Consider the following 26142-nt stretch of genomic DNA (forward strand, 5'->3'; position numbering starts at 1 on the left):
TGTTGCATCATAGCTGCATTTTATGGAGTGGCATGCTAGCTGAGAAGCTCCTAAAAGAGACATTACATGAGTTTTAACATCACAGTCTGGGAGGTAAGAAACTGCTTGAGTGACTTGAGAAAGAAGAGCCAAAGCATATCTGGTCATATGGGTTTGGTAATTTACAGCACGGAAAGCTAATGTGGCAGATGTATAGACCCTTTTTCCCTGTTCTTTCCATAGCTTTTCTCTCCTTATTAGAAGGGAGAAGCTTGGTGGATGGTAGCAATCTGGAAGTTTTGTTAGAAGCAATGGAAACCACCACATGATCTGCTGAAGGGCATCTATAAAGAAATTTACACTCATCTGGCACCTTATAAAAGTGATCAGGCCTTTTAGGTGCAGTGGCCTATTAGTCTAGGGTCTTAGATCCTGAAAAATATGCATCCAAAAAGGTTGGTAAGACTGGAGGTACAGCAGAAGAGGAAGGAGAGTCAATTTATAAAAGATCATAATATCTTTTCTGCACATCAGAAAAATGACAGCAGTCCCAGTTAAAAAATTCCTTCATTTTAGCTATGGTTTCTCCAAAAGTGATCTCTTCAACTGGAGAATCTGTGCAATTGGACTATTCCTCTGGGAAGCATATTCAAGGAAGGAAAAAACTTGAGAGGAGTAGGCCAAGGATTCATCCTCAGAAGATTCCAATATCCTAACTCTCTTGAGTGGGGAAGAAACAGGATCAGCTGAAGGAGGCTTAAGAGCCATGCATGCATTAAGCAAGCCTTGAGAAAAAGTTTCCTAATCGGATTGGGAAGTTTAGGTGCAGAAATGTGCTTGGTTTTCTGCTTCTTTTTTAACCACACATCTGCCTGGTGAAAAGTGGAGGGACCCGATGTAGGCCTGCACTCAATAATATTAGTTGGAATATCCTAACTATAATTTGAGGAATACCCCTAGGGCCTTCCAAAATAACAAAAGTACAGTTTTGTACCTACCATAAATGTAGATGTTCGAAGATTCACATTGCTGCAGTCCTTACATATGGGTAGTCCGCTGTCCTCGGTCGGCCCGAATACCAAAGTATTAGGCTGACGTCGGTCAAGGCGCTTAAAACTGACATCAGGACGTCAGGGTACAAAAGCGCATGATCGACATCATTTCCTCAGTCTTTTCTTGCCCCAGATGTCAGAAGGCCCTAACAAGACAGGCCAAAGCCAAAAACCAGCAAAACCCAACCAACCACCCGTGCACTAACCATATTTACAAAATGTACAACACAAACCACACCACCACCACCTTCAACAACAGAGGGGAAGGAGGGAGGGTTGACTGCAGCAATGTGGATCTTCAACATCTACATTTATGGTAGGTACAAAACTGTACTATGTTCTTCATCTCACATTGCTGCAGTCCTTACATATGGGTAGAATCCCAAAGCAGAAGTAAGGAGGATGGCAAAACTATAAAGCATTAGGAGCTGCCAACATGCCTTGTAAAATTGCAGTTGCAAATCCAGCCCTAGATTTAGAGTAAAGTGGAAGGTGGTAATGCTTAGAGAAAGTATGCACTGAACTCCAAGTAGCTGCTTCCAAAATATCTTTAGTAGCCACCCCTTAAAAGCTGTAGAAGTGGCAGTAGCCCTAGTGGAATGAGGCCTAATCCCAGCTGGAATCTCCTTACCATGATGGGAATAACAGAAAGCAATACAAAAACCAATCCACTTAGAAATAGTTTGTTTTGAAACAGGTTTGCCCTGAGAACCCAAAGCAAAAGAAACAAACAACTGCTGAGACTGCCTGAACCCTTTAGTTCTGCTCAAATAATATCGCAACTGTCTGTGAATATCCAAAGTGTGCAAAATCTTTTCCCCTTTATTTTGGGGGTTTGCATAAAAAGTAGGCAAATGAATAGTTTGGTTTAAAGTCATTAGTTTATGAGCTGAGCTGCAAATCCAGCCCTAGATTTAGAGTAAAGTGGAAGGTGGTAATGCTTAGCTCATAAACTAATGACCAAAGCAATCAAGTCAAACAACTTTGCCGGTGACTGTCTTTTCACTAATACTATAGGTAGGAACTGGAATCTTCTTCCTACCGACATAACTCTGACTTCATCTTTGCCTCTTTTCAAACAGAAAATTAAACTATACTTCCAAAACCACTGGCTCTGTTCCTGCAGCACACCTGACTAAATTATCTAAATTATTACTCTCTACTCCTCTACTCCCTACCTCCACTCCAACTTCCATTTCTGCAGACAGGGTTAACACACAAAAATGATTATTGCCAAAGCCACGGATTAAAGCCAAATGCAAAAAAATGCATTATTATTCCCTTTGGGAAAGTGGACACACCTGCTAATTACATTATAGACAGCATACTCTAACCCTAAGTGTAGACCCAGTGGCACATAGTCTGGGTACTCAGATTGACATCAACCAGAACTTTGACCACCACATATCCACAGTAGTAATGAAATCCTTATATGTGGCACACCTTATAAGTAAAGGCATCACATCTAGATCTAAGGATGTTATAATTCCATGATACTCTGCCCTCATCAGACCATTAACTGAATGCAATGCTCCCTTTTCCATGTACCTCACCAGACACCGACAACAACTGGAGAAACCACAGAGGTTTCTCATCAAAAAATTACAGGTTACACAAAAGTCTAAAACAGAAAAACTGAAAGCCCTGTCACTGTATTCTGTCTCCTACAGGTTGCTAGGTGGTGACCTGTGCCAGGCCTACAGGGCAGTGTCTGACCCAGCCCTGATGGAAATGCTACACATTCGTAAATCAAACTGCATGAGGGCTACTCACTCCAGGGATCATAACCTAGTCTCTGACATGAACAGGTCATGCTGGAGAGATAGATACATCTCCCAGACTGCCACATCTCTTGAACAACCTTCAATTCAGGTGAAACAGAGCTCATCCCCGACTCTCCTCAAATGTAACCTAGATCAATGGATGGGTGACTGCAAATTCATTCCTGGGGTGGTGTCCATGTCCCTCCTGGACACAGAAATTCATTATTAACTACCACAGACCCTTACCTCTGCAAATTTTACTCACCTAACCACCGACAATTAGGACAACTTGGGATATATAGTGCTGGGCTTGTAAGGGCTCTAGGGATGTTAGCCTAGAAACCTTCTATGAACACATTGGGCCAGTTGTGCTGTTTGATGCTCAATATCATCACAAATTTCTTCCTTACTTTGGGAGAAGAAAGATCATGTCATTTATTAACAGGACAAGTCAGGATAATCCAAGGTACTTTCACTGTCTCTAGGCACAACTCAAGCCAGTCAGTTCAACAGCACAGACAGATACACACTTCCCTCCACAATGGGCATACCTTCCACCTTTGTGAGCTTCTAGTGTCGTTATCAATCTCTAGCAGTTTGTTGGTCAAATTAAAACCACACAGCAAGCGTCTCCCTGCTGACTACATCAGACTCCTAGAAAGGTACCTGCAAACTATCAGTACATCTTGCATTTCTTGAAAACGGGCATTTATTATTAATGATTTTGGAGCTTAACACATCTCCAATTTAAAACGTTTACATTTGTTTCCATCAATCTATTTGCTAAATCACTTGTGCAGGTGACAACAAGACTTTGCTATTCTCAGCAGCATTCTTCAAACTCATCTTGCAGGATTCCCCAAGCATTCCCGGTCAAGATGAGAAAGAGATTGCTATTTCTCTGTTAACTGGATAAGCCCACTAAATACAACTGTCACTTTTCATGTGTGACCTGATAGAGATCCAAGTTGTTTCAGCAATGATCCAGAATGTCGAACACATATGGATAAGATTGACTTTACATCAAAAACAACAAAAGTACACAAAAAGATGTGTTTCTGCAAGGGGGGATGTCCTGCAACCTCCACATCCCCTGCTAATTATATATACCAACAGATAGCTCACACTAAAGTGGGAAAAAGGACAAATTCCCCAATCCCTACTGTACTGTGATCCCAGTACAAACTATTTAATGCTTTAGAATGTTGATCATATGGACTTGGCCGTGTGCATTTTAACACTCCAAAATACTAATATACTAAAGTGGACCCCCTGAGCGCAGTCTGATTCTGTGACTTGGCCAGTCATACCAAAGACAGATGAAGACCATGGAACTCAAACGGAAGACTTCAGGATGAAGCCCTTTAGTAACTCAGAATCTTAGACTTCTACATTAAACTGCTACATATTCTTGGTCTGCCCTGGGCCCTGAAACCTAAGGATACTGCCTGCTACACCTCTTGCTAAATCCTGACTCATCAAACTAAACAAACTAAATTTACTTCAAATGAAAGGTAGCATAACCTCATGACCACTTCCCATGCAGGTGGCTGTACCCCACTGCACAGCTCTAACAAACAGAATTTTGATGCTCTCAAACTTCTGAGTACATTAAAAGTCCTTTTATCAAATCTTATTAAATTCTGCCACACTTAATTTCTGTGTTTTGACAAACTAGCTGTTACAAACAGATATCCAGTTAAAACCATAACCATATTAAGCATCTCAAAAAATTCCAAGGACAGACTAAGGATGAGGGTGGGGGACAAGAATGTTGAATCATGCACTGATATTTCTTTTTTAAATGGCAACTGACATGATTTGTCCTACAAAATTTTCTGCAGAATTAGCTAAGGTAGTTTACAGCAAAATATTAGGCACAACCACAGAGGACAATGGTTGGTGTTCCTTGTTTTGGTGATGTTTTTTATTTGCCAAGTATCACGGCATCGTTTATGTACTGCTAGCAAGATACCTTTGCCAGAACCAACATCAGTATCCATCAAGTTTAACTATGTTTTTGCAATTTTCTGGCCTTCTGATAAAAACATTTTCCACAAATACACAAGTAAGTACCTGTCCAACTGCAGCTCCAACACTTCCTGTTCCATCAACGATTCCAGTGACTGTTGCTAGAGCCTCCTTGCTTCCTCTGATATGCTCCTGACGCCCAAGGTCAGCGGAAATTGCAGAACTTATCATGTTGGATGGTCCACCGATAAAGAAGCCTAAAATTAAAAATAGCAGTATTGGCATCTTCCCTACTAACACAAGGAACAAATACTTAGTCTTACAGTAGTGCATCTGTCAGAGGGTTCAATCTTCTGTGTAGCAACTACAACAAACTCAAAGTCCCAGACCTAGGAGTTTATGCCAGGGGCACATACCTCAATTACATAATTCTCAACTTGGGTATCTAATGATCCTTAAAATTATGCAGTGTGTTTGCCTGTCTTAAAAGGAATCTGTTCCAGATCTTACTTGCCTGATATTTCAAACTACTGGTCTAAGAGATTTGTTAATGAACAGTTGTGTAAAATCTTACCATAATCATAGATGTCCTTCTCTTCTATGTTGCAGTATTCTTTACATGGAGGAACCCTCCCCCAAAAGCGACCCGAAGTCTGGCCAGTATACAACAGCTTTAAAGCACTGCTAGAACATGAGATGTCACATGAATGGCTTAGGAGTACGTTGGCCATAAAAGCAACGTCCATACATACAATCCTCAGAACTGAATGCCCCAGGAGGAACGCCAATCTAAGGAAACAAGGTTATCAAACATCCAGAACAAAAGCAGACAACAGGGGGAAGGAGGGAGGATAGAATATTGCAACATAAAAGAGAAGTACATCTGTGGCTATGGTAAGATTTTACACAACTATTCTATGTACTTCTACTTTAATGTGCAATATTCTTTACATGAGGGAGAGTACCAAAGTTTAGGAGGAAACCTGGGAGGAGGAATGACCAGAAGAGCTCTCTAGAATGCCATGAAGCATAGCGCTAGCAAAACCAGCTCTAGATCTGGAGATGGCATTCAATCTGTAATGCCTGGTGAGGGTATAGAAGGACCAAGTAGCTACTTCTCAAATGGTATTAGTATCCAAATTCCGAAAAAAAGCACCCGAAGAAGCCACAGTCCTTAACAGGAAAAGGGAGGCTCTTCTCAAGGAAAACATAAGAAAAGGAAACCGCCTTCGAAATCCAAGAGGAGATATTCTGCTTGGAAACAGGCAATCCCAGAGCCCTGGGATGGAAAAAAACAAAACAAAAAGCTGATCACATTTCTTGATAGCCTTAGTTTTATCCAAATAAAATTTGAGTTGTTTATGCACATCTAAGGTGTGTAAAATCCTCTCACTAGAGGACTGTGGAGAAGGAAAAAAGGTGGGAAAACAAATAGATTGGTTAAGAGACAACTTATTCACAACCTTGGGCATAAAGGAACAGTTAAGTACGTAAAGAGAGCCTGTCCTTATGGAAAATCAAAAAAGGTGGGGGAGCCATTAAAGCCTGAAGCTCAGATACTCTTCTGGCAGGAGTCAAAGCAAGTAGCAGAACAGTTTTCCAAGTACAGTGTCACAAAGAAGCTGCAGCTGCAGGCTCAAATGGAGCCACAGTCAACTTTTCCAGAACAAAAATCCCAAGGAGGAATAGGTTTCCTGGGAGGTTTAATGTGAAGGACGCCTTTGAGAAAGTGTTTAACCTCTAACCTAGAAGCCAAAGGGGAAGATAAAGGCAGACAGGCAGAAATGGCTGACAAATGGACTTTCACTAAGGAGTAAGCCAAACCATTACTGAGCAACTAATACGCAGGAAAAAGCCAAAGGAACATCCACATGATTGTTCCATGATGTAGCAATTCCTGAAGCAGCTGAGGAAACAGGTGCAGTTGGTCTTGCGGTGGTTGTGGAATGCCCATGAATGGAGGAAGAGTTTTCCAGACCATGAAGTACCCCTTGCTTGATAACAGACAGAACCCATGAGTCTTGAGTAACAGTTTCCCAAACTGAAAGAGACAGGGAGAGGCATAGAGAAAGAAAAAGACTGAGATGATTGTGGTAGTCACAGACTACCTGCTTGTCCGGAAAGGGCTGGCTTCTGGGTAGGAACTGGTTGAGAGGACTTGCACTGAGGAGCTCTTCTACCTACCTTTTTGTTTTTAAGTGGGAAGGTGAGTTTGTTTTCTAACAAAAGAAATCTTTGAAGGATAATTCCTCTGAAATTTGGGAACAGGTGAACAAAAATATGTTTTAAGCCCAGTAGTTCCTTACCTTTCTCCTGCAATGATTTAAACAAATCTGCAGCAGAAGCCCCAAACAAAGCACTATTGTCTAAAGGAGCATCCATTAATTTTGTTTTGATATCATCTGGAAGTGGATGATGCCTCAACCAGGAATACCTCCCAAGAACAAATTCAGATGCAGCTGCTCTAGAAAATGCTTCTGTTGCATCATAGCTGCATTTTATGGAGTGGCATGCTACCTGAGAAGAAGCTCCTAAAAGAGACATCACCTGAGTTTTAACACTAGAGTCTGGGAGGTGAGAAAATGCTTGAGTGGCTTGAGAAAGAAGAGCCAAAGCATATCTGGTCATATGGGTTTGGTAATTTACAGCACGGAAAGCTAATGTGGCAGATGTATAGACCCTTTTTCCCTGTTCTTTCCATAGCTTTTCTCTCCTTATGAGAAGGAAGAAGCTTGGTGGATGGTAGCAATCTGTAAGTTTTGTTAGAAGCAATGGAAACCACCACATGATCTGCTGAAGGGCATCTATAAAGAAATTTACACTCATCTGGCACCTTATAAAAGTGATCAGGCCTTTTAGGTGCAGTGGCCTATTAGTCTAGGGTCTTAGATCCTGAAAAATATGCATCCAAAAAGGTTGGTAAGACTGGAGGTACAGCAGAAGAGGAAGGAGAGTCAATTTATAAAAGATCATAATATCTTTTCTGCACATCAGAAAAATGACAGCAGTCCCAGTTAAAAATTCCTTCATTTTAGCTATGGTTTCTCCAAAGTGATCTCTTCAACTGGAGAATCTGTGCAATTGGACTATTCCTCTGGGAAGCATATTCAAGGAAGGAAAAAACTTGAGAGGAGTAGGCCAAGGATTCATCCTCAGAAGATTCCAATATCCTAACTCTCTTGAGTGGGGAAGAAACAGGATCAGCTGAAGGAGGCTTAAGAGCCATGCATGCATTAAGCAAGCCTTGAGAAAAAGTTTCCTAATCGGATTGGGAAGTTTAGGTGCAGAAATGTGCTTGGTTTTCTGCTTCTTTTTTAACTACACATCTGCCTGGTGAAAAGTGGAGGGACCCGATGTAGGCCTGCACTGAATAATATTAGTTGGAATATCCTAACTATAATTTGAGGAATACCCCTAGGGCCTTCCAAAATAACAAACCTTGGTTCCCCTGACAGTCCAATGCAGACATCTGCATTGCCTCCAAGGACATGCCTAAAGCTGATTCATTGATAGGCATCCAATGTGGTACCCACCGAAGAACCCAAACCAACCTCTGTATGAATCTCCAGGTCTTCCTCAACCTTCAGAGAGACCTCAGAGTTAGGAGGCAGAGCTGAATATCCAGGCCCTGGCTTCTTGGCCTTCCCTCTTCAACTCAGGCTTAACAGACGTCCCAGAGGTATCTTCCATAATGTCCATAGTTAAATACTTCGATTGCTGATTTTCTAAGTAAATCTTAAGGGATGAAAGATGGCCAAACAGGATCTTGGGGACAAAGGCCTGGCAAATAGAGCAGGATTTGTGGTTGTGCATAGGGCCCAAACAAAAGAGACAGCTCACGTCTATCCTTGCCTGGAATCCGTCTCTAACATTGGCACTTGACTTTCCTGGATGACATAAAATCCTCATAATAGAAAGCACTATCAAGAGAAAAATGGAAAACCATCAATGGGGCACTTATGTGAAAACTGGACCATCAGGAAATGACTCGGGTGAACAGATCTGACAATCAAAGATGGCATTCACACTGCGTCACAAAAGTTCTGAAGATTGTACGTGCGGATGTTGCTTTTATGGCTGATGTACGCCTAAGCCATTTGTGCAATGTCTTACATACTAGCAGTACATTAAAAGCTCTTGTATACTGGCTGGACGTTGGGTGACCTTTGGTGGAGGATTCCCCCATGTAAAGAATAGGCAATATTAGAATAGAAGGACATCGGGTAAATCGACAAGATTATTGTTCCTTTTGTCTTTCACAAGTGATAAGACTGGATGTCAATAGCTTGTTTTTTCAAGAATTTCTATATCAATATAACATCACCGCTTAGTAATCTGTAACTTACAGAAAAGGTTCAAAGCTTTCTGATCTTTTGCTATGCAACAGGGAAGTTGTTCATATTCTATTTTTTTGCATATAAATTTGTCCACAATACTCAATGTGTTACTGTTACACAAAATGTAAAGTACTTGGAATGTCCTGAATTATTGCGAGTGTCACTCATAGGTTTTCACCTGCCACCTCAGCCAGCCCATACTCAAATAGTGCAAATAAATTATGCTTTCCTAGGGCTACTGATCTGTGAGGGCCTTATGAAACCTAGCCTTACATTCCTATGGTAGTTCTTAGCCCTTATATTTTGTGTACAAATAACCCATGAAGGACAACGGTGCTAACCTTGGGGTGAATTTGCTCATTTACTCATCCATTAGTCAAATGACAACCTATTAACATATTACTTTCTAAATAATGTGTACTGTACCTGTTACAGCCATTATGACAGCATTTATCACTTTGTCATTTGGAGAATCTGTGGAAGAAATATAAACAAGAAATTAGAAGCATGTCATAACTTTTTGATGACAGTACCAAGACTAAACATCAATGCTCACAAATGCTCTGTCACAGCTATTATATAAATACATTAAAATGCTTGTTTTCAGGCATGACCTACAACACCCTTTTTATGTACTTGAACTGACAACTGTCTACCCAATATCACTGGATTTGACTCCTGAACCTGCAAAGCATGAACAGAGTCAGGACAGAAGAGGAACTGAACTTTCCACCTACTGCCATACAAAGGAAAGAGTAAAGAATTGAACCATTCTTACTGACAAACCACTGCCCCTCCCCTGCACAAGCCAATCCATAGAACAGTCAGAATGAACAGCAACAGAAAGGCTAAATCCCATACTTCTACAGAGAAAATGGTTGTACTCTGAACTTTTAGTAACAATATGGATACTGTGTGGCTAAAGAAGTCTGATACATGAATACACAAGCTTTGTAACTTTGGTAACTCTTCTGCTGTCCATAAACAATAATGGTCTACTGCCATTCAAGAGGTGATGACACAGTACAGACCTTAGCAGCAATGCTCACAAGGTCTGCATGATATTTGGCATCACATCCTAGAATATCAATATACAGGGGGCATGAAAAGACTGTGACGTACTGCTCTACAAAGAACACGGGTGAATGGAAAGAAAAGAAAAAAAAGAGCAGCCAATCACAGCAACATCTGCTCCTGCCAATCCTAATGAAATCAAGCTCTGAATTTTACTTCAAAGCTCAGCAAGCCAAGTAAATCAGCATAAAATTTTCAAGCAAAACCTAGAAAAGTGCAAGTATTAATGGGTGCCTCTGGACCATGGATTCTGATTCCTCTAAAAACTAAAACAACGCAGGTAAAATTGAGATTAACACCTTTATTGAATTATTTGTGACACTGGTAAACTTGCATTTATATAAAAAGTCATCAAACCATAACACATTCAAGTTTACAAAAATTATACTTCACATCTGTTACATATCATATAAACTAAGCAACATTACATAAATTATTCAGTTTTGCATTTTCATAAACCTCATTCCTCCAAAACATTTTTCTGCATGTATCGTTCACACAATTTCCATTTTTAATATGTAACTTATTCCTACCCTTTTCTACAGATTCTACTTCCTGATCTTTTGTAGGTTCATAGATTAGTACTAGGCTAACTGTCCTTGTGGGCCATTTTAAGCCTAGCCAATTACCCCATGTGAGAATCAAACCCTGCACCTTGTGTCTTTAAGGTAAGTACCTTAACCATTATGCCAACCTCCCACCCAAAATGTCTGTTACACTATTCACTACTTCAATTATAGTTGATTTAGATTTTGATTTCCATTTTCTAGTAATTCCTTTTTGACAGCTACTAGAATTAAAACCTATCAAGATGTTACTATATCTACGCAATTCAGATCCTGTATTCCAGCTCAAAAAAAATAATAATAATGCTATGTTTTGTAAAGTGTTTTATAATAAGTTAGTACTATATGTACTAAATGCTGGTATTGCTTATGACTGTAATCCCACTTGAAACTAGAATTTACTAAATGTTCAATGTGTGTCATCTTGGAGCTTTTCTCCCCGGGCCTCCGCTGAAAATGGACATGTATCCAGTCGGACTATCCTGGTCAACAAATGTAAAATAAATAAATAAATAAAAACAATTTCCCTAGTTACATCCATTTGTTTACCCAGTATTCCTGAGAAACCACTCTGTAGGGAATTTTTAATGTCTGCCAACTCATTACACTTCCAAAACATTTGTTTCTCAGCCACCTCTTTCTTCTCCAACACACCTTCAACTTCTGCCATCTACTAGAGGAAAAATTCTTTGAAGTCTGCCTGGGGTATAAAAGTATCTAAGCAAACATTTCCAGGAAAAAAAACCTAAATCTTCTATAATTTGTTGCACATTTAGTAGCCATACATATTTCCTCCCACATTTTCTTTGTGAATTGCACATTTAATTGTTCTTCAGAATCTTTTCTGATCTCTTCTCATTGCTTCCTATAGTTATCATATAATATTTTATACACCCTACTAATTATCCCTTTTTAAACAGCAGCTTCTCTTCTAAATTTAGTTAAAACACAACCAGTGCAGGTCTTTCATTTAGGATTCCCCTATCCCTTTTCTCTTTGACAAAATTCCTGATAGGGAAGGCAATCACTGGCCTACAATCCAAATGTCTTCTTGGCCATTTCCCATTCTATTATCTTTCCTTCTCTAATTATCTGTTCCAAATATACTGGTTCCTTTGCCTTCACGTTCCAGTAAATTCCAACCCCCTTGTCTACTTTCTGTACCCTTAACTGTAGTCACCCCTATTGGCAGAATTTAGTTTCTCTAGTCCTGTGTTGGCTTAGTTCTTAGCATATGTTCTGCTATTTTATGAATATAATATTCTGTATGACTTGTTAGTCTCCTTAAGGATCTGTATTCAAAATCTCATTTTCTTTATTTCTTGAATTACCCCTTGCCTCATCATCATCCCTTTCTACTTTGAATTGTAGATTTTTGCTTGTGTTATAATACAAGAACCTTAACTGTGTAGCTCTAAAATATCCCTTCAAATCCTAAACCTCCTTGTTCTATAGGGAGGATTAGCTTATCCTACTTGACTCTTACCCTCCCCAAACACAATCATTCAACTCTTTATTAATTACTGTCCACAACTTCTTCCCCTCTGGTTGTTAAAAATATGCCTGATCTGTGTAAAGCCAACTTTTCTTGAACACGATACCAATTATATCCTTAAATTTCTGAGCCCCTTATTTTCTTTGTCAATATTATTAAATATAGCGCAAACAACAAAGGGGAAAGACAGCTGTGCTTGTTTACTCTGATAAGACACAACTTAGAGAGTAACCCGCCCACTTTGATGTTTGCCTCTGATCCCTCATATATCCTTCTAATTAACCTTATTATTGCATCAGGAAATACAAATACTTCCACTGCCCTACTCATAAAATCCAAGGTTACTCTTGTCGAATGCCTTCTCTACATCAAGACCCGCCAATAACAGTGGCATTTTCTTACGTTCTGCTTCCCTCTGGATCATCATTGTTCTATTAATGTTGTCAAAGGTTTGCCTCCACTCCACAAAACCACACTGGTCCATATCTATTTATTTTGGCATCACCTCTGCCCTTCTTTTAGCCATTACATACAAAGATTTTATAAACATGGTTTAAAATTGAAGTAGGCCAGATGGGTCTTCCTTCTTTATGTATTACAAGCCACCACAGTTTTAGTTTTTTTTTTTCCAGGATATTGGTGCCACCCTCCTTTTACAATATTGTTAAACAAAATCTTCCAAATCTTTATTACTTTCTTCTGTCCTAGATTCCAAACCTATGCCAAAATACCATCTACTCCTGGAGACGTTTGTGCAGATGAGTAATACTCCACCATGTTTACCTCATCTCTTCCAATCTTAACTATTAGTTGTTGAGCTTCATATACCTCTAACCTTAGGAATTTTAGGTTTTCCACACAACTCCATTTGTGCTTTTTTCTTGATTTCCCCACTTCTCTGCTTTATACAGACTTTCATAAAATTTCCACAAAACTCTAATACCTCTATGAGCTCTGGTTATTTTTCTTGTTACAGGCTCCCTAAATTTGGCAACAACCCATTCTACTTTATGTTGCTCAAGTCATGCCAAAAGTATTGTACTCTAAAGTTAGTATTAAAAATAACTCAACAGGAATCTTTCCAAACGCATGCATATTATTCATGTCTCCCTTATTTTCTGAATATATGTATAGAACACACACACACAAAACTGGTTGGATGGAATAATGTTTTATGTCAGACCTTTCAAAATCCTCAAGATGGAATGATACACTGACATATTTCCTTCATCCTGTGATTGTCCTCCTCTTGTTTTTCCTCTCCTGAAGGGATATACAACATGCTTTTAAAGCTTAAATTTTTGTTTAATGTGTGATATTTTAGATTACAAAAACCAAGTCTGGCTGATCAAATAGTTACTTAAGCTGCTCAACCTCTAATGCTGACATTTATTTATTTTTAATCTGAATCTTGATATTAATTTTCACATGTTTGACATGACGTTTTGCATTGCTATACTAGGGACAGATATACTCCCTACTATTGATGTAGCACTGTTTCAAGTGAACTGTATATTTGTTTTTCTGTGTGAAATGACTATATGTTTTATATTTAATGTATTTATTTCTCAATAATTATGTGCAATGGCTATATGTGCAATGACTATATATATCCAATGACTTCGATAACTTACTGTACATTTCTCTACGATTTGTTTACCTTGCAAAATATAATTTCTGTACATTTTTTTTCTTTGGAGCTTTTCTCCCCGGGCCTCCACTGAAAACGGACAATTCATGGTCCAGTGGACTTCCCTGGTCACCAAACTAAAATAAATAAAATAAATAAGCAAATAAAATGCAGGTAAAACTATGCGGGGACAGGAATTTGATTTGCAACAATGAGGATGTATCTTGGGGGGGGGCCTAGAAGGGAAAATGTTAATAACAAAAGATGGTAGTTTTCTGAAGAGAAACTTTATGAAAATATTTGGTATGAAAGATGTGAATTCAGTAATAGGAACTCAGAGAATCTATATATTATTCCCCAAGGTATAATATCTGGGCTAGACCAGAAATTAATTATATTTCACAGGAACATGTGCATTTAACTGAGAACACTGATATACATCCAATAACTGTTTCAGATCATGCATCAATAACTAACTAAGACAAAAATGAACGAAATAAAGATGAGACAGTGGTGCTTTCCAAACCCACCTGTTAAAAAGAGAGGAATTTAAGGAATGGGATAGGGAAATTATCCAGGAGTTATTAGGGAAGACAGAAAAGTACTCCGAAAGTTACAGCTAGTAAGTTGAGTAAAATGAAATTAAAGTTTAAAAATAGTATAGAAATAAAACAGAAAGAGATGAGGTTAAAAAGTAATAGAAATTACTTAGAGGGCCTGACAAAGATATTGCAGAATAAATAGAATTTGACAGAACATGAAGAGGTGGAAATGCAGAGTGCTAGACAGAAAATAAGGGAGCATCTGGATAATGAATTAAAAAAGATTGCTGTTAAGCAACTATTTCTGATAACTCCAAGAGCACAAAAACTTTTAGCACAATGACGTAGACAGCTGAAAATATAAAGGGTTGTCACCAAACATATGGACACTATACCAAGAAAAATAACCAAAGACCCTGTAGAGGTTTAAGAGATATTTTGGACATTTTATGAAAAACTGAATAAAGGAGAGACGTGGAAATCAAGAGTGAGAACAAATGGAACAATTTATGGAAGACTTAATTATGCCAAGGTTAGTCACAGATGAAACTTAACAGTTAAGACAGTAGGGAATGCAATAAAAATGGTCATGTGTAATCCATCTTCTGGAAAGTCTCCAGGAGGAGATGGTATTCCTGTGGAAGTTTGAAAGTTAGGAAGGAATAAAGTGATACAAATCTGGAAGATTTTGTTTAACAATATTTTAAAAGGAGTGGTAGCACCGACTTCTTATAAGAAAGCTGTGGTAAAGACCCCATCAGACCCAGCTTTGTGCAGACCCATTTTAATTTTAAACCATGATTCTAAAGTGTTCATGTCTGCACTAGCTAAAAGAATGACAAATGTGTTGTCACAGTTGGTAGATATGGATCAATGTAGTTTTGTGGAAAGGAGGTAAATATTTGACAACATTAATAAAATACTGATGATCCAGAGTGGAGCAGAATGTAATAAAATACCACTGGTGTTGATGGATCTTGCTGCAGAAAAAGCATTCGACAGAGTAAGCTAGGATTTTATAAATAAGGTAATGGAAACATCTGCATTCCCTGATACAATAATAAGGTTAATTAGGAGATATATGAAGGACTGGAGTCAAGAATTAAAGTATGAGAGTTCTTCTCTGATAAGCTGTACTTGAACAGAGGTACCAGGCAAGGGTGTCCTCCTTTCTCTTTATTTGCTTTACATTTAGAGCCATTAGCAAAGAAAATAATCGATTCAGAACTGTAAGGATACACTGGGCATGGAAATCAAGAAAAGTTGGCTTCATTTGCAGATATTATTTTGTACTTGATTAATCCAGAAAAAGACATCTCAGATTTGTAGAACCTTCTGAGACGGTTTCAAGTCTTTTTGGATTTACAAAATTAAATTAATGAAAACAAAGGCTATAGCTGTAAATTACGTACCCATACATGAATTTAAGCAATTCCATATTTATGGAGGCACAGTAAGATGAAGTATTTAGGAGTATGGATTAAAAAGGCTTCTGTCACCACAGTTAAGGATATGTGGCAAGATACTAAGGAAAGGATGATATAAAAACTGAAAAACTGGAAGCTCTTGTTTATGGACATGGATAGTAAGATACAAGCAAGATACTGCTGTCACTTCATAGCAACAGGTACCCAGGTTCGATTCTCGGCTGGGGTACCTTCTGTGTGAAGTGTGATTGTCCTCTCTGTGTTTGTGTGGGTTTCTTCCGGGTGCTCCAGTTTCTGCCCACATTCCAAAAGACATGCAGTAGATGAATTGGAGACACAAAATTGGCCACAGGTGTGAGTGTGCGTGCGAGTGAGGTCTGTATAAACTAGTGCAGCAGGGCTAGTCACCCAGTGGTGTAAACCTTGGCTCTAGATGATTGTCACTGCTGAAGTGACACCCTGACCCCATATGCAAAAATGGAAAAAAGAGGCTGTGGATGGATGAATGGACACACACACACACACATATATATATATATATATATTCTTATTTTCAATGGAAAGGGTTTTCTACCATCTATATATATATATATATATATATATATATATATATATATATATATATATATATATATATATAAATTCTTATTTTCAATGGAAAGGGCCTTCTACCATCTATTCTACAAGCATGGTAGTGTCCCATGCCTCCTTAACTGATGATTACTGAAGACTTGCCTCATCTAACATACATTCCTAATAAAGAGGCACCTGTGCCCCTCTTTGAGAAGTGCCATGAGTAGACATACACCTTTTATAGGTTCATAGGTTTATACTAGGCTATCTGCCCAAAGGCATTTATAAGCCTAGCCCACAGTTTTGTGGCTTACGCCACCCCTTATATGAAAAAATACTGTGCCCATTAGTTTGTTGTGCCTCTGTCCAGCAGTGACACAGAGATGATTCCCGGGGTAAACCTACGATCTCCCATCCACAGGTCAAGATTTCTCTTGAACAGAGCCAGCGAGGTGCTCTGCCTCACATGGACCGGGATTTTATTCCACAGCATAGGGAGTCTCTGAGTGATAAATCTATCCCTCCAGCACGTCCTATTTATATCCGTGCTAAGGTTTAAGTCACTTGCTCTAGTGGTTTTGGTGGATTTGGATTTTTTGAGGTGGAGCATGTCCATCAATTCGGGTTGGACATGGCCCTGTATGTCAGACACATGTCACCTCTGAGCAGACTGTATGCGACTGAATAGAGCTGGAGTTTCTTCAATCTGGCAGCATATGACATATTCTGGAGTCCCTTTATCCTTTTGGTGAGGAACTTTTGGAGTCTCTCCAATTGCTGCAGATGTCGGGTGAGATACATCCCGAATGGGGCATTGTACTCTATCATTGGTCTGATAAGTGAAGAGTACAGGGGAACAATGACCTCACTAGATCTGGATGTGAATCCCTTCATGATCAGGTGGGCAATGTAGAAGGTCTTTCTAACCACTTTAGCAACGTGAGTGTCAAAAGAAAGGCCACTGTCAACCTGGGTCCCCAGGTCCCTGATAACCTCTTTTGTGCTTAGTGGATTGTGGATTGCCGCCTATATGGTAGCTTGGGGTTACCTTGTTTTTCCCGAAGGGTATGACTATACATTTTTTGGCGTTTAACTTCAGGCCATGGCTCTGGCACCAGCTATCTGTTTCCGTGAGTCTCTTCTGAAGGATATCCGTGTCCGATGCACTTTCCACTATGGCGCCCAGTTTGCAGTCGTCTGCAAACTTTGTCAGCCAAAGTCCTTCCATGTTGGCCTGTACTTCTGAGAAGTAGATGCCGAACAATAGGGGGCCAAGGACCGAGCCCTGTGGGACACCACTCGTGACCGGCTTGGAGTCTGACATAGCGCCAGCAACTCTAACCCTATGGGTTCTGTCCTTAAGCCAGTTTGCAGCCCATCTTGTGACATATGAGTTTACATTTAAGCTGGTAAGTTTTTCTACAATACCCGAGTGGGGTATTGTGTCGAAAGCCTTTGCAAGGTCAAGGTAGGCTGTATGGACTGCCTTTCCCTCATCAATGGCCTTGGTGACTGTTTCGAAGAAGTCGACCAAGTTCAAAAGGCATGATCTGCCCTTGACGAAGCCAAACTGGGTCGGGTCCAATGTCTGCAAGTCCCCTATATCTTTGTTTATGAGCTCCATTATGATCCTCTCCATAGCTTTGCAGACTAGACTTGTTAAGCTTATGGGGCGGTAATTACCAGGGTCCGTAGAGGCACCGCCTTTGTGGAGTGGGACCACAGTTGCCGTACGCCACTCCTTGAGCACGTATCCTGTGGTAAGGCTGAGATTAAACAGCTGCCTTATGTGGGGGTTTAATTTCTCATTTAGCTCGTGTAGCACACAGCCGGGGACACCATCCGGTCCCATTGATGCTGTGTTTTTAGCTTTAGAGAGAGCAGCTTTCACCTGCATGCATTTGAGATGTCTGGGAGGCTACACTCCGCTGGGAAATGTATCTCTCCTTTAGGGGGGAGAGGGGGGTGAAGTTTGCACTGAACCTGTCTGCCAGTATGTTGGCAATGTCTATGGGTTCAGTGATTTTTGTATCATTTTGGACTAATTCTGAGCATATCTGGGAGTTTCCACCCAGGTTCCTAACATAGCTGAAAAAGGCCTTATGATTGTCCTTTGAATCCATGGCAATTTTTCTCTCAAAATTGGCCTTAGTTGATTTTATGAGTGCTCGTATTTTTTTACTAATAATGATCAGGGGTGACTTCCCTTTTATGGATTTTGTTCTATCATGTAATAGCTTTCTCCTCTTATTGTAAAGTTTGTTAATGGCTGGGGTCCACCAGACTGGACGTTTGCCCTTTGTGGAAAGAGTCTTGGTTTTATTTGGGATTGCCTGATCCATGCAGTCCTGGAGGTGTTCATAGAAGGCATTTGTAAGGGCTTCTGCAGCTTGGGTTGTGGTTTCCACTGGCTCAGGGGCCTTGAAGGATACCACAACAGTCTTGAGTAGTGTGAAGTTTGCTTTAGAGAAGTTCTTCACTGTGGTCTTTTTTGTTTGGGGTGGGGCGGGATGTGGATTTCCAGGGAGATTAGTTTATGATCAGATCTCACCAATGAGGGATATACTTCCGGTGTGGAGCATTTTGTCCCCATGTTTGTGATGAGATCTAGTATATTTTCTCCTCTCGTGGGAACAGTGACTAGCTGTTCCATGGCATTTGAATTTATGAACTCCAGGAACCGTTGGGCTAGAAAGTTAGGGCTTGAGTAATGTTCCCAGTCTATATTCGGGTAGTTGAAGTCACCCAATATGATGGTGTTTGGAGATACAGTTATACCCTCCAGTGTCTTCAGGAAGGCTGTGTGGGGTTTCTGAGTTTGAGAGGGTGGCCTGTAGCATGCTACAATTTGTAGAGCAGTTTTGCCTATGGTTATAGTTGCACCTGGATGGTTTCCGAAGCTTCGAGCGTTGCCACCAACCTGGAGGTGTGGTTATCCTTCATGAATATGGATACACCCCCTCCTTTTGTGGTGTGGTCCGGGTTTTGGGGCCGGAACGCATGATATGAGGTAAAACCTTATAGTGCCGGGGTGCTCTCAGGAGCCTTGAACCAGGTTTCAGTTACAGCACAGACATTGATGTTCTCCATACTGAGAAGGGCCTAGAGTGCATGCATTTTGAGATTTAGACTTCTGGCATTGAGCAGCATTACCCTCAGTTTCTTCCCATTTTGTTTTCTAGGGTGGTAGGTTTAGAATTTGAGCCTTGCCTAAAAAGGCACTATGGGGTGGCAAGAGCCTTAGCCAATATCCGAATCCCAGGGTGACAGGTGCAAGCCGTCCCTTGAAGCAGCGTGGCTTGTCAAGCATGTCATCCCAGGCAGACAGACACTGGATCCCCTTTGAATGACACCAGACATTAAGCCAATTGTTAAAGCTGATCATCTTGTCTCTATATTGTGGCATCATTCTTGGTGAAGGAAGGATACTGCTCAGGGTCAGGGTCATACCTGCCTGGGCTACATAATCAGAGAGCTCCTCTATGTCTCTTTTCATGTAGTCCAGGGAGGTACGTCTCAGGTCGTTCACACCAGCATGGACAATGACTGTGTCATATTTGTACTTACCATGGAGTGACCAGAGTGCTTGTGTTATGTGGCGGATTCTAGCGCCCGATAGGCAGCTTACTGTGACCCTCTCCTTGTTCAGCCTGGTGAGTGGGACGTCAGTGTGTCTGACGATGGAGTCACCTATGACAAGTATGTTTGGTGTTGTATTTGGCCTTAAGGTCTGTGACTGCTTTGCACACTGATTTTGTGGTTTGTGTGTTGCTTGTGGGGTGTCTTGAGGTAGCAGTTGTTTGGGTGTCTGCTTTGGAGGCCTCTGCTGTTTAGGTAAATTCTTACTCAGAGCCTCCGAGTATGTCTTTGTGTGTTTATGTGTTTGATTCAGTGGTGTGGTAGCATTATGTGAGGCTGGTTTTGTGGTGTGTGTAGTTGCCTTCTCCTCCTGTCTGGTCTTGCCAGTCCTGAGTTGAGAGAGCTCAGCCTCCAGTTTGGCTAAATAGCTGCATCTCTCGCAAGTATTTGTGTTATGTGGGAGGAGGAGAGGGTTGTCTGTGTACATGAGGCAATTGTAACATTGCCTCAATATTCCCAGATTCACCAACTGGGCAGGAGAGGACGCCAGCATCTGGCCCTTCGACATGCTAGAAAAATTAAGAAGTTAGGTATGAGACTGAATAAGAGAGGACTTAGTAAGGAAGTGGGTACTCCTGGGGGGGTTTCGCAAGTGAGGGACTTTGTATAATATAGAAGTGACAAGTGCTGAGCTTTTTTTTTTGAGAAAAAAAAAAAACTTTTAGGAACAAGTGTTGCGCTTTTTAGTCAAGGGATATACTGTTTAGGTTACTAGTAGAGCAGTTCTAAGGGAAAAAATGAAGAACAGACTTTATGTAGCCAGAAAAAGTTTAACCTTGTTAAACCGGCGCTGCCCGATGCTGCTCTAGTGGCAACTCCACGCTAAAGCGTGCTTTATAGCAGGGGGCTGGAAAAGGCAGGAAATGACCCAAAATGGCCACTGAACTAAAAGTTACTGTCTTAAACCACTCCTCTGAGGACAAACAGGCAGCTCAGTACTCCCCACTCCCACTGGTGGGTAAAGAAACTTCCCCCTGACCAAACAAAGAAAATGGAGAAGTACAGGAACCAAGACAAAGCCCAGGGATCAGCAAAATCTGATCACTGGAACAAACTAGCCAGGAAAGTTAGGAGAACAAGAATTTTTTTTGTTTTTTTCAAGTTTTTTTCACAGACAGAACAGAAAACACAATAAATGCTTTGCTTTTCGATTAAATGCTATCAAAAGCTAGTACACTTGAGTGTATTAGCCTGTAGTTTAACTTTTAAGCAAACTTAAACTAAGAAGTGCAACCAACAATTAAAGCTTATAAAAACAGGAAAAACAGGTAATACCACTATAAAATAGACAGAAACAGTTGTCGAATAACACACTTCTTTGAAATCCATACAATGAAAATTCATGGTAGATTTAGATGCTTTACAGTAATAATAAACTACATTGCCAGAGTTTACTTTCTTAAAAGTAGACCGTTTACTCTGCAGCAGCTACCATCTAGCATATCCATTAAACAGCTTCATTATAACATTATATCTATCATTTTGAAGTATCACTAGCTTAGCCAGCTGAATGCTCATTTCTGATCTCAGAAACTGTGGGTTATAACTCCACAAGAGTGCTTTTGATTCATGTTCCCATAATAATATTACTGTACTGCACTGACAATGATGCAGCACTCTTGACCTGCTAGTTTTCAAATGAAACAGTAAACATCAGTCCCACATGTCTGAGCTGGTCAGTCAAATATCTTACAACACTTGACCAAATAAAAGTAGAAGAATTTTCCTGTGTTTGGGCAAAAAATGTAAGTCAATATAAAAAAAAAAAAAAACAAAACAAAACAAAAAGCACTACCAAGGGTATTCACTGAAAATCAGTCATGACCCTAGTAGAATCTACTCAGTTATTACAATGAAATTAACATGCAAGTACACTTATCTTCCTGTAATCTATCCATGCATTTTCAAAATCACTTGCACTTTTAAAGATCCTGATGAAAAACTTAGAACAGCAGACCAGAAGTCCTAATCCGAAGCACATCCAGAGGGATCACCAGCTGCTGACAGTCAAGATGATATAAATAACCTCTCCAATATGTCCTGGGTCTATCTTGGGCCGCATTCCAGTGGGTTATGTATAGTACACATTCACAGTTGGGAGCCAGAAAACATTCATAAAATGTACCAGACCACCTCATCTGCCTCTTCTCATTTTGGAGAAGCAGTGGTTCTTCTCAGATATCCTCTAGGATTCTTCAACTCCCACTCTACTATGGATAATGGCTCTAGTAACTTGTGAAGGAACCTCATTCTGTAGTTTGTATTCATTACCTCATCCTTTCAGTCATCATTCAAAGCAAGCTCAAGATTACAGGTGAAGGTGGACATGTAGACTTTACAATAAACTGAGTGCATAACATAATCCAACTCTTGCTTTAGTACTAAGTACCATTGTCCAGTACTGCTATCAATGTGTATGTCTGATGGTGAATCCCCCAAGCCCCACTAGTAAACCAGACTCCAAAGATACTTAAAAATCATCTGCCTTAGGCATCTGGGTGAGAACCATGACTTCTGCGGATTTCATCTCAAGTACTCCACATTCGACAGTGAACCACAATGGTGCATCCCAGAGACCACAGTCACTTAAGGCTAACACAACACTGCAAATAACAAAGACACAACTCTCACATCTTCAAGCAGATATAATCTAAATCCTAAATGTGCTTTGATAACTGCTGTATGAATATTATGAACAGGAATGGAGAGAAGAATCACTTGTTTGATACCTACATTTATCATGATCATACGGACTTGGCAGTGAGAATGTACATAAAGACAGTCTACAAACACAGGGAACTAAACAGATATGCATCAGTGGCTCTGGAACTTTTTTAATGTTGCAGTGCTTCCTACAAGAATGTTTACATGCCTTCTCCAGGGTCTCAAAAACATACATTAACCACATTATAAAGTGCCCCAAACCCCTCCAATATCTGTGCAGCACAAAGTGCTGAACCACTGTTCTTAGATTAGGATAGAATCTACACAGCTCTTCATGAAGCAGAGGCTCCACTATCAGATTAAATCTGTTTTACAGCACTCTGTGTGCTTCCCCAGGAAGGCTGAGAAACATGAACTCTATAACTACATCACTCACACACTTCAATAATGGACCAACACCCCAATTTGTCAATCCGGATGTATTATTCTCACTTTCTATGTAATACTGAAAAGGCATATTAACCATAGCATCCTGATGAAATTCATAGCCTTAAAATTCTACTCTTGCAATTGTGTCAACATGGAATTGTGTTACTGTCACTGGGACCATATATACTGTAATGGATTCAATACAGTAAGCTTTTTTCCTGAATGACTCATCAAAGGACGTATGAGTTAGATGATGTTCTTCCTTTGCAGTGGCACAGTCTGATGCACCAGACATTTTCTTTGCTATGTGAAAATAACACATTGCACAACAAATTCATTAAACTAGATACAATGGCCTGCAACACCTCTGTGATATCATCAAACTCAACTCTGAGCTCAGGAATCTGAAAGACTGAAATTCAGGATGACTGATGTCTCCCCTTGGCTGGCCAAACATGTTAGCAATTTTTGTAGCAAGGGTAAATTAAATGTAGGCTTTTCTTTCTGCACTTTAAGAAGCACACTCCAGATAAAAAGAACTGAATGGAAGGCAAAAATGATCCTGTTCTACCAACAAAGTATTAAAACATATCTAACCAGAAAGCATTAGGGTCTAGCCTTAGACAGCACAAACTCTCAAGTTTTAAACCTATGGTTGGAAAAAGTAAGCCTTTTTCTAGTTTTCCCACAGTTAAAAGTATTTTTTAGGCAACTTTGTCCAGTATATCGGAGTCCATGTGTATAGCCTAGACATAGCTCACTTGTCTACGATAGAATTATGTACACCCAGGAAGTCAGACGCCTCAAACTCATGCAACTGCCCAATGGCTCAGACACAAACTCTTGTCATCTTTGCATAATAACAGTGAATTCTCCTTGTCTGTTAAAGCTGAAAAATACCAAATGATGAAGCAACGTGGTACCCTTCTGCAAAAGGTAGGCAGCACTGAAGGGAATACAGACCCACAAATGCCTCCAATACAGAGAGAGACAGAAAGATGAGAACAGAGCGAAACTTAACAGCTTGTTCTCAAAAGATTTGAAACTCTACCCTTCAACTCAGATGCACAATATTGTATTTATTTTCTGCATTTCGTTTATGATGTAGGATCCACTGCACCAAAGCCACATGCTTAAAAGGAAACATTGGACATAACACAATGTAGAAACTTACAGTCTAAGTACATTGGAAAAAGTACCAAATATTTAAAATACACATTAGACAGCACTAGTTAGTCAGGTTCATCATAAAAGCAAAATGAAAACAAGAAATGCTCTGCAGATTTGAAATTTCAAAGTTTTACTGATGTGCAGCTGTCTCTGCAAAAATACAAGCACAAACAGTATACAAATTTTTAGATTAAAACAAATCAGGCCATAGAAACAGTTGCAGTTCATATAACAACACATATGTAGTGGAGAGAGACATTATGTGATCAGGTTACAGCGGTCTTGCACAGACTTACGTCAACTACATAAAAGGTAAAGTATTCAGAAGACAAGTTATGAATAGGATTCAGCTGGCAGAGCTGCATGGATGAGTGGTGAAGACTGATTATTCACAGGCTACATGTACCTACTTTTGTAAAAGCTGGTGATGCTGCTGCTGCTTAATTCAGGACATAAAAGCAAAACAAGTAACTTCCCTAAAGTAACTTTTCTACTATCAGAAGAAAGGATATTTCAAAACCCAAGTGCTGCCACATAGAATTTATTATCCCCAGCTCCTTTATACCCTCTAGAGATAAACAGCAGAAATATATCAGATGTCTTGAGCTCCACAATATTTTTTATAAAATGACTAGCTTACAATATGTCTAAAGGACCTTATGATCAGGTTTAAATTACAATGTTACAGAAGACAACTGTATTAGTATGCAATCCTGTTTTTCACCTGGTCTACATCTGATAACGGTCTATGGCGTCAGTATATTACCACAGTCAACAGATTACTAACAGATAAATTAATACATACAAACAATTACCTCAATCAAAAAATGATAAACAGAAACAAACACCTGCAGTGATACAATGATAATGCACTCTGCTGGATCCCTTATAAAGAAGGCTCTTCAGGACAGCAACCTGCAGGGTCCTTGTATCCAGAATCTACACTGTGATCAAAAGTTCTGTTAAGTGACATGACCAGTGTTACAAGACTAGAGTGGTTGCCAGAGAACTTAACATTTAGACAGCCCCAACCCAGGATTATTGCTTGAAGTTAGGACACTTAAATCATCTAACATTTAACGTCTTCCAGGAGAAAAAAGTGAGCAAAAAAGTACAACTACCATTACCTGAAGGAATATACAGACTGTACTGGTTAAAACTGATATTTGGGAAAACTGGCCATGACCATAGTGCCCAGAGTAGAGATCCATGTTTTTGGAGAGCTTTCTAGGATGTCACTGCACAACTTTCTTGGATGTCATTACTACTGATTTAAATAAGGGAAAAGTGTTATGCAAAGGCACTAAAGGTCTACAGTAGTGGAATACAACCATTTAATAAGTATATAACCTGCTGATAAAAAGTGAAATGGTAGTGTCTTAAACTGAAAATTTTGACCATGACTCCTGTATCCTGAGATTGATGGGACTATGAACTAAACAGTCTGCCTATCCAGAGCTGCAAACCAATTCCCATTAAAGAAGACAATGGCACAGAAGTGCAACAGCACAATCTTAAATCTCTTGCACTTCACAAAAGTACCAAAAACCCTGAAATCCAGAAAAACCAGAGAAACGTGGAAAAATAACCTGAATCTCCCGTTCCTGAATTCACTGAGCACTCATCTCAGCTACACAATGGAGCATGCCTCCCGTACCAGGACATGAAAATGTACTCTGGATGGTTAAGCTGTGAGTGGTAGTTTTGGGACAGATTATACAGTTTACTTCTGGTCCAGTATCTGCAATTTACACTTTCTCTGGTATGAGTCTCCAATTTTCTAAAATAAGAGAAACCCTTCCCCACTCACCACAGTCCAGATGTGGTCTAT

General features: G+C 39.9%; 1 protein-coding gene across 1 annotated transcript in view; it reads right to left on the reverse strand.

Annotated features, from left to right (window-relative positions):
- Positions 1-26142, reverse strand: part of SLC37A3 (solute carrier family 37 member 3) — a 737607-nt gene that overhangs the window by 65400 nt on the left and 646065 nt on the right. Inside the window, exons 13-14 of the mRNA XM_044088481.1 lie at positions 9529-9576; positions 4871-5022 (exon numbers count right to left, since the gene is read on the reverse strand). Coding sequence (XP_043944416.1) covers positions 4871-5022; positions 9529-9576 — 200 coding nt within the window. The remainder of the gene's footprint in view (positions 1-4870; positions 5023-9528; positions 9577-26142) is intronic.

This window comes from Protopterus annectens, chromosome 11.part0 (genome assembly GCF_019279795.1).
Source record: "Protopterus annectens isolate FY-2018-M chromosome 11.part0, PAN1.0, whole genome shotgun sequence".
Classification (NCBI taxonomy): domain Eukaryota; kingdom Metazoa; phylum Chordata; order Ceratodontiformes; family Protopteridae; genus Protopterus; species Protopterus annectens.